The 14705-nt window shown below is 40.6% G+C and overlaps 1 protein-coding gene and 1 long non-coding RNA gene across 11 annotated transcripts in view; one reads left to right on the top strand and one right to left on the bottom strand.

Moving 5' to 3' along the window:
* Positions 1-14705, bottom strand: part of PTPRT (protein tyrosine phosphatase receptor type T) — a 1205819-nt gene that overhangs the window by 551806 nt on the left and 639308 nt on the right. For all 10 annotated transcript variants that reach the window (XM_077168216.1, XM_077168229.1, XM_077168210.1 and 7 more), the window contains one exon: positions 10745-11038. In XM_077168216.1, coding sequence (XP_077024331.1) covers positions 10745-11038 — 294 coding nt within the window. The remainder of the gene's footprint in view (positions 1-10744; positions 11039-14705) is intronic.
* LOC143690587 (uncharacterized) lies at positions 356-10111 on the top strand. Its single transcript, XR_013179158.1, has 3 exons — positions 356-569; positions 1859-2016; positions 9510-10111. It is a non-coding gene; the product is annotated as an uncharacterized LOC143690587 (long non-coding RNA).

Raw genomic sequence — 14705 nt, 5'->3', positions numbered from 1 at the left:
CATAGCTCTCTAACTCTATAACCCGGGCCTGACATTTATTTCAGAAAATTGGGATAGCAATTACACATACAGTTTTGTAAGCTGATATTTATATATATATATATATATATATAAAATATAATATATATATATGCAATATATATATATATATGTGTGTGTATATATATACACACACATATATATATATGCCAATTTGAAACTGTTGTGTATCCCAGAAAAGCCATGTCCTTTAATCCTGTTTCAATATTACTGAGTAGGATCTTTTCGGCTAAATTGTTTCCATGGAGATGTGATCCCACAATTAGGTAGGACCTGTTGACCAGGTGGTTTCCATGGAGATGTGTCTCCACCCATTCAAGGTGGGATTGCTTACTGGAGTCCTTTCAGCGGGATCCATTTTGGAAAAAGCTTCAGAGCCCACACAGCCAGAGACCTTTGGAGATGCAGAAAGAAAACACTCCCGGGGAGCCTTATGAAACAAGAAGCCAGGAGAGAAAGCTACAGACTTCAGCCACATGTCTTCCTAGCTGACACAGCTGCTCCAGACCATTGGCCTCACTTGAGCCAAGGTATGTTTCCTTGGATGCCTTAGTTTAGACATTTTTATAGTCTTAGAACTATAAACTTGCAACTTAATAAATTCCCTTTATAAAGGCCATTCCATTTCTAGTATATTGCATTTTGGCTGCATTTAGCAAACCAAAGCTGTATATATATATATATATATATATATATATATATATATATATATATATACATATATGCATATAAAACTTATTATCTGAATTGCACAACTTATTATTGACTGAACATCAACCCACGACATTATTCTGTGAAAAAAAAAAGGTTTATAACACTGGCATAGAATTTCACTGTGTACATGCCAAAAATTTATTTAACTGCTCCCCTATTGTTGGCACATTAAGTGGTTTCCAAGTTTTTGCCCTCATAAATAATGCAGTGATGACCTCTGTATAAAAGCCTTTCTGAGCAGCTCTGATTATTTTCTTAGAACAAAAATTAAGAAAATTGCCTTGGAAGTAGGCCGTGCCAGCTAACCCACTTGCAGTAATGCCCTAAGAGGGTGTTTTGTTCCTCCTTGCCAATGCTTGTTACCATCAATTTAAAAATTTATATTTTGGCAATCTGATAGATAAAAATGATGTCTTATTGCTTTAACTTGTATTTGTGACACTGGACATTTTGATGTGATTTTTGTCATTCATATTTCAATTGGCAATTACTCGTTTATACCTTTCAGCTTTTGTTTCTATTGTGATTGCATTTTTATTGACGTCAGAATCTTCATGTGTGAGGATATTACCTCCTTTTTCCTCACTTTCGTCATGTTTCCTCACACTATTTGCTCATTTGTTTGCTGAATTTTGTTAATGCTGCATAAATTTTTATTCTCCTCCTTTGTTTTCTCTCTTTATATAGTGAAATTTGGGGCCTCATTTGGGGCTTCAATGATGTTTCCTTTTAATGAACTGAAAATGTTTCTCAATAAAAGAACAATATTTTGTTTCATTTCAGTTCTTGCTTTTTAAAATTTAAATCCCTAATCCATCCAGACTATTTAGTATATCATGGTAGATATTCACGATATGGAATATTATTTTTTCCAAATCATTACAAATTACACACTTGGTATTTGCTAAGCAATTCTCCATTGATATAAATTTTAAAGGCCAGTTTCACCATATATTGGATTCTTTCCTGGGCTCTACTTGTTATAGCTATAATAAATATTGCTATCTCATAGTGAAATTCTCTCCCTCTTTTTCCAAGTGTTCTTGCATGCTTTCTTGTCTATGTTCTTTCAAATGAGTTTTGAAATCTCTTTGTCAAATTCCAGAAAGAATCTCATCAGGAGCCTGATTGCAATTGTATCAAACCCATAAATTAATTTAAGGAAAACTGACGCATCACAGTATTGAATTGTTTATCCGAGAACATGATCTCGCTCTCCATTTATTCAGTTCTTGTTTTATCATTCCCAATAAAGTATTAGAGGTATGTGTATTTTCATATAGATTCTGCACATCATGCCTTCTTTTACTCCTAAGTATTTATATTTTAATTGCACTTGGGAAAAGGATACCGTTTATTATGTTTTTATAATGGTTATTACTGGGATATGGCTATTGATTTTTATTTGCTTTGTGTCTGACCATAGTACTGAAGTCTTTTAGTAGTTCTAATAGTGTTTTTGTTTGTTTTTCACATTTATTCTCTTAGGCTTTGGGGCTATAAGAACATTTTCTGCTAGAAATAAAAAAGTGCCTTTCCATTCTGAACTTACTAAGAATTCTGACCAGCAATGAGGGCTGAATTTTATCAAATTACTTTTAGCCTCTCTTTTTTTTTTTTTTTTTTTTTTTTTTTTTTTAAAGGAAAGACAGAGAGAAGGAAGGAAGGATAGAAGGAAGGAAGGAAGGAAGAAAGGGAAACATTTTTAAACATTTTCTTGTTTTTATTGTATTCTGTTTCTCCGTTTTTGTTACATGGGCTGGGGCCGGGAATCGAACCGAGGTCCTCCGGCATAGCAGGCAAGCACTTTGCCCGCTGAGCCACCGCGGCCCGCCCCTTTTAGCCTCTCTTGAGGTTATCAGATGGTTTTTATCCCTTGATTTACAGATATGAGACGTTATATCAATAAATTTTCTAATATTCACATTTTTCATTAGTGCATTCTTGGAGTAAACTCAACTTGGTCACGGTGCATTAATGTGGGATAATGCTGGATGCCACAGGTCATACAGAAATAGTTTGGACTTCGTAGCTGTATGTTAAATGTTAAAATCCTAGATGGGCCACTTGGGCAACTGTGTGGCCACAGGTTAGTCTTTTACCTCCCAGATAGTAAGCAGAGGAAATTAACCCACCCCACAAACCTGTTGCAAGGATTGGAAATAAAAATACCAAAACAAGCTCAGCAATAGGCCTTACATATAGCAGACACTCAAATCATGGAGCCACTATCTCCATTACTACAATCATTTGTTTTCTTTGTGTTGTTATCAAAAATGTTTATGGTACAGGAGTGATGATTGACCTCTACTTTTAATATATCTAGGGAATATCTTTTAAAATATAATTGATATATTTTATATACATCAAATATAGTTTGATTATCAAAGACCTTCTTGATAATCAAACAAATAATAAAAATAGCGCACACAACATGTGCTACAGCCTGATACCTTAGCCATCTGTGGTGGATAGAAGATTGGCCCCCAAGGTATCCACCTTCTGATCCCTGGAACCTGTGCATATGTTAAGTTACACATGTCAAAGAGGAATTAAGTTAGTAGATGGAATTAAGGTTCCTAATCAGCTGACCCTGAGATGGGAATATTATCCTGGATTATTCAGATGGACTCAGTATAATCATAAATGTCCTTAAATATGAACAATGGAAGCAGGAAAGTCAGAGAAAGAAATGTGTCAATGGAAGATGTTCAGGGTGATCTGATCTGAGAAGGATTCAATCTGTTATTGTTGGCTATGAAGAAGGAGGAAGGGAGCAAAAGCCAAGGAATGTAAGCAACCCTTAAGCTGAAGAAAGACAAGGAAATAGATTTGTTCCTGGAGTCTAAGGAACAGCAAGACACAGTCAGGTCTTCTCATCTCCAGAACTGTAAAATAATCAATTTGTATGTATAAGCCACTAAGTTGATGGCATTTTGTTATGGTAGTCACAGAAAACTAATACACCATTATCATCATTCACCTCTCTCCATGCCTTGCCTTTTCTTCAATTCTCAACTTGCAAAGTTGGGAGAGATTGGGTAGGAATATTTACCAGGGCATGTTGTAGATTTGCTATTTGACTTTCCCTTCCAGGAGGACCTAGCTCTCCAGGGAGCATAGCCTAGCAGACAAATCTAAGTGTAACATACGCTTAATGGCAGTTTTCTTATCTTTTTAGAATTTTACTTAAGGGTACAAAGCAAGAAGAGTAAGTGATGAGTGCTGTCACATTCTATACAGAGCAATTAAGGTGCTTCTCAATGTCGCTTCCTAAACTACTAAGACGTACCCAGCTGGCTCCTTTCCTCTCACTCCCAATGCCATGATAGCCCATAGAACAAGTAGACCATGGGTTAGAAGGACAAAGTTCCTGAAGTTGTGAATTGTAGGCATAAGGGGAGAGGGCTTTTCTCCTTCCCCTTCCCAAGCCAAGTAAGGGTAATTCCAAGGAAAGCACTTGTATGGATTGGGGAAGGGAGTTACGTGACAGAAGAGGAGATGGGCATCTCAGGTCCCAGCAGTGCCTGTTCATCTGCAGCCACTTCTTAGACCACCCAGAGGCTCCAGGACAGAGTACAGCAGCGAGCACGCTTTCCCTTCTTCACCCTCTCACCCCTATCTCTTTGAGGAAGGGTGGATGCAAGTCTTGTCCTCTGTGGTTGCCTCTGACCTGGATCCACCTGCACAACACTAGCAAAAATTGTCTCTTCGAACATCAAGTAGAATGTACGGGAGACTCCCCTCCTCTGCTGTCCCACAAGGCTGAAGACTGCACCGTTGGTTTTTAGGGTCCATTGACTGTTTTGCTTCAATCCAAAGTAGATTTCTTCATATTGCCATGTTTCCTTAAGACTTATGGGTCATCCCATGAGGGTTATGGCAGGGCAGAGATGGGGGGTGGAGATCTGTGCTCATAGCCCCACCTTGCCCAGAAGGAAGTTTATTTACTTCTAATTTAAGAGCCTAAGAGTCAGCCCAAATCATGCTGCCTCCATTCTACAGATAGTGCATCTGAGGCTTAGAAAATGAAGGAAAGGCTCATGAGGCTGGTTAGGTGACTTGCTCTATTTTCCAGCCCCTCAATTACGTCTTTCAGTCTTTCTATCCATCTCCTTTGTCCCAACTGCAAGCTAGACTGAAAGACCCTTGTTTTCAGATCTCACTAACCCCCCAGAGAACACAGAGGCCACCTGAGGGGCTCATTCAGAGGTCAGGGCTCCCCTCACTGCTGGCTCTGCACTGGCAAGGTCTCATTCTCACCAGCCTTGGCCTCCACAGAGAGAGACAACACACACCTCTCTCTCCTACTCAGCCCTAGAGACAGAATTAGGAAAGGGACAATTCCCATCTGCCCCCCACTCACCAGGTGCCATCACAGTCACCACTGGGCCCTGAAGATGCACACCAAGGACATCAAGATACCAGCACAGCACCCCACATTTCCTACCTCCCCTGCAGTGAGCAGAGCCTCTGTGCTAAAGCATTGCTCTATGAGGAAGCAGAAAGAGTAGCAGATACAGAAATCCTTTTCAAATATACTCCATCGTGCCAAAGTGAAGGAAATCAGTGTACGGTTCTGACACTCTCTTCTCAGACCTCACATTTATTTCTAAAGAGCATTCATTAAGGGGCTCGTATTTTCTGGGTTATCTGCTAGGCATATAATGTCATGAAGATCACTGAAGCTTCACGACAAAACAATGTATTGTATTCTCCATTAAATGGGAGAAAAGAAACTGAGGCACAGAGAGGTAAAGTAACAGAGCCACAGTTATTTGGGTATCAGGCACTGAGCCCAAGATACAAACCAGTAAATCCCTTGTTCCTTACATTAAATTTTAACAGCTATTCTTGTTCATCGAGCCCAGCAATTTGAATTTCTCTTTTCCATCCCCTTGGAGAAAAGAGAGAGTTATACACACATCGCTTCAAGTCGAAATCCATAGATATGTAAAGAAAATATAACAAGCAACCAACCCTCAGGTGGAGGAAGCGGGAACAAAGCACTCCAAATCAGCAGTATGTGCCATGCCGCTGGGCCATGCGAAGTCCCTTTCACTTGGAGAGTAGGAACTCTGAGTCCACGATGAAGTGGGGTTCCAGGCAAGGGTCCTTTGATTTACAAGAGTCAGCAATCGATAGGGAATTTTGATCACTTGGCTTGCTGGATTGTTGCTTGTGATTCCATAACTAAGATGTGAAGGCAGTTAGCTGGAGTCTCACTCAAACAGGGCCTTTGAGACGAAGGAAAGAGGTTCTGGAGCATCAAAGGGAACTTGAGGTTGCTGAAGGCTGTTTTTGAGATGAGAAGGAATGTACTCCCAAGAGCAAAACTAGATGCCATATGCATGCTTTATATGGAGAACAGAGCTGGGGTCCCAGAAGGGGACACTGCTTCTGTCTGATGCAGGATGCTATTTTTAAGACATCAGCAAACATATGCCCAGACCATTAAAAGTGGTACCTGCATAAGAGAAGCTAGACTGAGTTTTACCAGTGTGGTATCCTCACCTCTCATCATCTCCACATCTGCCTTCTCTGGTTACTGACCTCCATGTCCATTCTCAAAGCCATTGACCTGGGGTCTCTAAAAGTCCAGACCACAGTAAAAATCATCCTGTTCTAGAAATGGTATTTCCCCTGGGCTGATGAAGAAAAAGAATAAGGCTCACCCTTCCAAATGACAGCAGACCAGAGAAATGGAAAACATAAGACTTCCTGCTTTGTTAAATGATTAATAATAACATCCATAATATTAGCAGCAACAAAGAGTGACAGTTTTACTACAGACATCTAAACAGCACCATGAGCTTTCAAAGGATTTTTACATACATTATCACATTTGCTGCCCAGGCCAGTGTCTCAGAAAGGATGGTGAATGATTAAACTGAGGAAAAGGAACAAAATGATGAATGAAAAGAAAAAACAAATGAATGGGGTATCTCAAGAGAATAGCATGAAGTAAGAGAATTCCATCGCTTTCATGAATACTAAGAAGCCTCTGATCCTAAGAATCCAAGTGTATCCCACACAGTTCTCATAGAAAAGGAAGATGTGATTAGCTGCTCTCCTGAGCTCCAGACTGACATATCCTTATTGCCCACTGTGGCACCTTCACCTCAAACACAACCTGTTTACACCTGAACTCATTCCCTTGCTCCTAAACCTGTTCCTTCCTTTTGTATTTCCCATCTCCCAAAATGCTATCACCATTCACCTCCCAGCCATCTAAACCAGAAGCCCGGAATGCCCCCCTTTGTGTCTCTCCACTCATCTCCACATTCCCAGGCTCCTGACAGCAGGCACCTTCCTCTGAATTCCATCCTATTTGGCTACATGCGGGTCCCTAGTCAAACACTTGAAAATCTCCCCCCTTGGAGGGTGGACCCTTCTCCCAATGCCCCAAGGATTGGTCACACAGCAGTCTGTCAGATCTGGCAGAACAGGAGTGCATGCCAACCTGTCCCTGCAGAATTGGCCCCCATGATCTCCAGCTACCCTCAAGCTTACAGTTTATTGCCATCGAGTGTTGGCCTGTTCCTGGTATGTCTTCACTGTCCAGCCTCTGCCACCAGCCTAGCATGGAGTCTGCCATGAAGAAGGAATTAAATAAATGTTTGATGAAAAGGACTGAAACAGCAATGCAAAACACCTCCCATCATCAACTGGTCTTCCTAGCTAGCACCAAATCCCAACCCTAAAAGGATACTTGCAAGCGGAGGATGTTTCCAAGGCTGAAAATTCCATCAGTTTGTATGATGGAAAGCTCCTTGGTTCAAGAGACTTGGCTATAAAAGCACTTAAATACCGTGACCTGGGTCAGATGATTTTAAACTTCAGTTTTCCTACTGCAGAATAGAGAAAATATTTTCCTTCCCTCTAACTCTGAGAGCTGCCTAATGGGTCAAGCAATATAATGGGCATGTTAGTGTGTCATAGTCTGTCAGTGGTTCTTAAACTTGGGCATGCATCAGTACCACCTAGAAGGCTTGTTAAAGCATGGATTGTGAGACCTCACATCTACAGTTTCTGGTTCAGTTCACAGGTGATGCTGATACAGCCCCTCCAGATACCAACTTTCAAGAATCACTACTCTAGATTATTCTTAGAGCATTGCACCTTCCACACCAACCCTGCTTTTCTTCATGAAGTATGCTCTGAAATATTCTACTTTAGTTCTAACATTTTTTGCTGTTTTGTTGGAATCTTAACCAAGACTATATTCCTCTGGGCAGAAATTATATCTTCCATGATGCACAATCTCTCTTTTCCTGTTTTGTAAAATAATGAATGCTTTCCCAGTGCAATTAATAATAGAATAGGGAAAGGGGAAAAAAACTCAGAATACCAACCCCAATAAACAACATCTACCAATGGATATCAGCCTTGGCATTGTCTTAAAAGCTAATTATGAGGCAAAGAACATGATACCATCAGAGGCAAGTGGGAAAGAAGAGTATCTTTCTCATAACATGTTTTTAAAAAATATGGGTTATTCACAATTTCAGCAACAACTTAAACACCAGCATTTTTTGAAACATAAAACCACAAACAACATTTCAACTCATAATTTTTATAGTGATAGTCAGACAATTGCATTTTCTACATGTAAAATCCATTACACAGTCATGGCAACAGTTTGTAATAGATTGTAAATTTTTATTGGGATGATCATCTTGCGATTGAATTTCAAAATGTATTATATAATCATCAGTAAATAAGTCTATAGGGACTGCTAAAGCACTTTGACTATCATTTATAAAGACCAAAAACCCTAGAAAAGCTCACATTTACCCTGTGTAAAGAGAGATGTCTCATCAGCAGGAGCAAATCAATTATTTTTATGGATGAACATTGCATTGCAAAGCTGAGATAAAGTATTACCCGGTTTAATAACATATCCCATGTCCTTTTAAGACAGTAAGTTTCATAATCAGCTTTCAGTGAGGAATTTTACTGAAGGCTCGTTTTTGAAAATAATCAAGAAAATGGCATCTCTGCTTAAGTTGTCCAATAACCTTCTACAGAATATTCCCAAGCCACGGGAATACTAACTGTCCTTGGATTACTTACTGCTGAGATACCCCACTGAGATGCTGAAGAACTGCTACTGTCAGTACCGGAATAACATGGCTTTGAAAATGTGGATCTACTACCAAATGATTGATTTATTAGGGAGCAATTACGAGTACCATATGAATTCCTTATGTATGAGCTCATATGTGAGAAACATGAGGTGAACCAGAAAACTGCACCCAGCTTAACTGAGCCAGGGTTGGACTATACCAAATATAGCACCTCTCAAACATCCACCTGCTCATTGTGGGTGTAGAGCCACACCCGTCTGTATCTGGTGCGACAATTTTCCACTAATTTCCAACAACCCACCTCCTACCACTTCAAAGTAATTCCCAGACTGGAACCCTTCTGGCTGCCCTCTTGTCATTGCAGGCACAGGTCTTTTTCAAAAAGCACCACATTCATTGTAGTATTTATGCATTTCTCAGGCAGATCATCTATAAAACTGGGCTACCATTTTTACTAGGACCTTATTTCTTGTGTGTGTCACTGATGAAGCATTTGAATGTGGTGCCCCAAGTCTATTTTTTCCTGAAGCTCTGTGTTCTTTATTGCATAACTTTGCATAGCGTGGTAAGTTTTAGGGACATGTACATTGTGTTATAGCAGAACTGACTGCATTTTATCTTGCTTTTTGTTCCATGGTGATCATGATTGGTTCCCTCCGACACCAGCCAGATGCTGTCAGTGACTCCTTTTCCCTCAAATGGCAAGGATTCATGCTTCCCACTTCCCGAGTCCCCGCTGGAAGACCCACAACTCTGCATACCCCACTGCTGGCATTTGTGTCTCTCTTTATCTGTCTTCATTTACTGTGGTGTGACCAAAACTCAAGAGCAGTGGAGTCAGAAAACCTGGATGCAGATCCTGACTCTGCCATTGGCCAATTCTACAGCGTTGGGCAAAAAGTTAAAAATGTTGAGATTCTGGTTGCCTCATGTACATATGAGATAAAAACACTTATACCAAATGGTTATTTAGAGGGAAAAGATAAGATTATATAAATAAAGCAGTCTGAAAAAATTCAACAGTAGGATATTTCAATTTTTTTGAGTTGCATTCAGAGCCAAGCACGTCTCAGGGCTAGAGTCAGAGACTCAGTCCCAGCTAACAGCCCCTTATTAGGAACACAGTATAAGCCAAGAGCTCTCAGGGACACAGTTGGATCCAAAGAACCCTCTGAGACAAAGTCTCAGCCAGCACACTCTTAGTGTGGTCCAGGACCCTCTGAGAAGTAGTTGGAGCCAGAGCCCCACAAAGGAACACTGAGCCAGGAGCCCCCAGGGATATAGTCGAATCCAGAGGACCTTCTCAGGCACAGTTCAAACCAGCAGACTCTTACCAGCCAGGAGATCCCCAGGGGATACAGAGCCAGGAATCCATTTAGAGATACTATCAGAGCCAAGAGGCATTTGAAATGTGGTTGGCACTAGGAGCCCTTCAGAGACAGAATTAGTACCAGAAACTCTTAGGGAAATAGTCAGAACCACGGACTCATGTGGGTCACAGGCCCAGCCCAGGGATACCAAAAATAACTTAGGGATACCAATGGAACCAGAACCTTTCATGTATATAGTCCAAGTGATGCCTTCAGGAGACACAGTCAGTGCCAGGAGCCCTCAGGGACACAGAGCCAGGAGCCCTCAGGGGACTGCCAGTGCCAGGAAACTCTCAAGGGCATACAGCAAGAACCAGGAGGCTCTTAGAGTCACAATCAGAACTCAGCTGTCCCCAGAGATTCAGCCAGAGCCAGGATGACTTCAAAAGCAAAACCAAAATCCTAGCCTCTTTCTCTCAACACAGAAAGCACACTCACATCAAAGATATTTTGGTCACAGAAAGTCAAGACAAGGATCACTCACAGCAACTGCCAAGCCTCTCAGAATGGAGTCTGGAAGAAAGCTCTTACCTGCACACTTGGTCCTGGTGGTGAGGGGAGGCCCTGGTGGTCCTGTGCCTCCCTCACCTGGTCGTGTGAGGAGCACGCGGATCTCGTACTCCACATCGGGGTCCAGGTGCCACAGTTTATAGTTGGGAGAGTCAACTATGTGGGTCTCTGCCCAGGTCCCTGTGGTGGTGCGGTATTCCACCTCCTTCAGGATGATGGGGCCGTCTCCGATGATGGAGTTGGCATTTGGCTTGATCCACAAGTAGGTGGCTCCCACTGCCAGCAGCTCTGGGGGGGCGATAGGCGTGGGAGGCTCTGAAAGGCAAGCAATCGGCAAAGGACCATCAGACCCAATTGGTTAACAGGGCAGAATTCAAGCATAAGGCGACAAGGGATAGAATTTCAAACATAGCCAAATGAATTAGCAAAAATCCCTTATCTTAACCTCATTCATGCCTGAGTTTAATTTTCAAGTTTTTGTATGCAAAGGCCTGAATAAGTATTTCTTCAATAACTATTCAACACCCACCATGGCCCCTCCATTTGCAGAAAGGAAGGAAAGAAGGAAATTGTGAGAAAATGGTTTTTCCAGAACACCAGAAAGCTGCCTGGGTTAATTATTAGTTTTCTATCCTCAGATGAGGACCTGACTTTACACAAGTTGAGCTGGGTTCAAACCCCAGGGGAGTCTAAACTTTATAGACATTTCATACGGAGGAGCACAGAGATCATCAGAAGTTTTCCCAAAATGGTGATATAAGCCTAAGAAAAAAAGGATGATGGCACAGCAAGAATCTGGCTTCTTCCTCAACTGTGTCAGGTTCCTCCAGTAGGCAGAGTGTCACTGACTATTATGCACCCAGTGGGAATCAAGGGCCAAAGGAAAACTCATGCTGAGTCAACTTTGTTTCTGTTGTGTTCCCACCTCCTTCTATTACATTTTGTATCTTCAGCTAAATTGACTAGAAGTTCAACAGGCATTTATGGCAGCCTCTTTCTAGCAATCCTTAGGCAGAGCCACAGAAATTAACATTTTGTGCATCTTAATTACCAGGAGCTACCACATGTATTATTTTATTGAATTCTCAGGACAATATTATCACTGCCATTTTTTTTTTTTTTTGACATGGGCAGGCACTGGGAACCAAACCCAGGTCTTGGGCATGGCAGGTAAGAATTCTGCCTCTGAGCCACCATTGAATCCCCATCACTGCCATTTCAATGGATAAAAAACTGGTAATCTGAGTGGTCTGGGAATCCAACCAAGGTCATAGGGCAGGTAAGGCAGGATAAAACACAAGTCTGCATGCTTTTCCAGGACAGCTCTCTGCATGGAAACCTCTTTGATTCTTGATACCCATTTAAAAACCAAACATGAACTAGATGTATTATTTTTATTTGTAACAAAAATAACAGTGGAGTATTAAAGAAGATAAAATGTGTCCCATTCCTCACTGCCTGATAAAATCGTGCTTGTTTTATTACACTTACATCTTTTCCATGTATTTCTAACAGTAACACAAATCCACTGTACACTTGTATAGCTGGTCATTTAATACATCATAAGGACTTTGTTCAAATACCTCATGGTCTTCATCACTGCTATATAGTATCTACAGAACAATCCATCAGGTAATTGCACTAACTATTCTTCAATTGTTGAACAAACTGAGTTGTTTCAAATTCTGTTATTGTAAATAATGCTGCAATGAACATCCTAGAGCAAATGATGCTAGTCCTTCCTGCTCATATTTTCTTAAGACCAACTGTCAGGAATGGGATTATCTGTCAAGGGGAGTGAGCAGGTTCATGTTTTTTGGAATAGAACCGGGAAGTGGTAGGATAGAGACATTTGGGGTTGGAGTAAAAGATGGATTTATCCAAGGATATATTGCTCTTGGCAGGTTTCTGGGCTATATGGGTAGACAAAGGCAGGTTGGAGTTTCAGTTTGGAACTCAGATGAGGGCTTTAAGACTGAGGATAAGAGGACACTTATGCAGTGTTTTCCTTCTAATTAATTATCTAGCTACAAAGATTCTCCAGAAACAGAGTAATTGCTATAAAACAGAGATGGGCAATATTTTCTCAGTGTGACTCAAAGCAAATCTTAAGGGACAACTTCAGATTGCCTCTATTATAGCCTGCCATTTGGTCAGAGAAGGAAATTAAGCAGATTAGTCAAGCTAGAAGCTTTTCTTTACAAAGCCACAGAGGTTATTACTCAAGACCTTGTTATCTCAAAGGTGTTTGCAAATTGATTTTTGGATAATTTGTTCCAGGTAGAGAAGTTAAGTTGGCAGGCAAATAATTTCTGGGCTCATCCTTTGTGCATGCATTTTAAATACATAGACCCTTTGATCACTATTACCAGTGCTCCAGAATTCCCACCAGTCTCTGGTGAGGCCCCCCAAGGGTGACATTTTGTAGCTCTGTGATGACCCCACCCACTTCCTTAATATAATTATTCACAGTCTGGCCCTGTGAATTAAGAGCAGAAGATTTAAATACTTGGGGCATGAGCAAGTGGCCACATTGAGCTCTCTTCCATCCACCTCCCACCCTAGTTTTCTGCCTTCCAATTTTAGGCATTAGCAGTTCTCAGTCGCTGATCACCAGACAGAAAATAAAGCCTGACCTTTCCAAACATTTGGTTTCCTCTTCTTTATTTCTGACAGTAGGCACAATATAGTAAACATCCCCTTGAGTATATATAAATGTCCCCATCTCAAATGATTTATAGGTTTATGTGCCCATGTGCAAATTGTCCAATGTAGTTTTCTCCCGCTTCCTCCATTTGGGAATACATCATGTAAATACTAAATAAATGTCACGTAAATATATGATATGTAAGCACCTTGTAGTAGTGTGAGACTATCATAGTGTTTTCCTGTATCTAGCATCAAGAAACCATCTGATTGTCATTTTCTCTTTTTTAGTGACCTGTAGACCTATAACCGGTATTCTTTAGAAGGCTTGTGTCCTGGTGGTTAAAAGAGAGAGATTCAGAGATGAGACACAGAATGACTTTTGCCAGGACCACCTTTTAAAAAAAAGTACAAAAAAAAACCCATGTTTATTTGCATCAATTCTCTTCTATCTCTGTGATGAACTCTTCAGCCAAGCAGTATAAGAAATGCCTGGGGCCATCTGGTCAACCCTCACTGTCATCAGGGAGGAAAACAGTGCCCAGGGTGGCTCACAACTTGCTAAGCTATGAAAAGGGACATTAGAACTCAAAACATAGATGTCATTACTGCCCCTACCTTTCTCCTCTTATACTTGAGATGTTTAAGTAATTAACCCAGAAGGACCATTAAAGCAAGTCTACTTCAGTACTTCTTAACTTTGAGGGTATGTAGGTCCTTATGAAAATCTGGTCAGAAATTCCAAACTCCCTTTCCAGGAAAATGCACTTAAGCAGCTTACCTAGAGTTCTGCACACAAATCCAGGGGTTCTGAAGCCCATACATGAACCTCTGAAGGGCCAGCATTGAGCATAAAGAACATGTACAGATAATCTGCAGACAGATAGCATGCCCTTTATACCTTATAATTCTTTGGGACCCTGAAGCCATCTTTCATTTCTGGGGCTGGAGGTTAGGACTTCATTCGTGTTAGGGAGTGGAACCTGAGATGGAGGTCACAGATCTAGAACTTCTGTTTTGTTTTTTTAAAATTTTTATTGATAAAACAATGTACAAGCACACACATTTTTAACATACAAACATTACATACATGGTAAACAATCAATGGCTCACAATGTCATCACATAATGTTATTTCATCACCATGATAATTTTTTAGAACATATGCATCACTCCAGAAAAAAGAAATTAAAAGAAAAAGAAAAAACTCACACATACCATATCACTTACCCCTCCCCCTCATTGACCACTAGTATTTCCATCTACCCAATATAAATTTTTTTATTTTAACATTTCCCCCCATCATTTATCCATCTTTAATCCATATGTTTTATACA

The sequence above is a fragment of the Tamandua tetradactyla genome, chromosome 1 (genome assembly GCF_023851605.1).
Source record: "Tamandua tetradactyla isolate mTamTet1 chromosome 1, mTamTet1.pri, whole genome shotgun sequence".
NCBI lineage: Eukaryota > Metazoa > Chordata > Mammalia > Pilosa > Myrmecophagidae > Tamandua > Tamandua tetradactyla.
The sequence above is the reverse complement of the archived record's forward strand: the minus strand, read 5'-3'. Positions and strand labels throughout refer to the sequence as shown.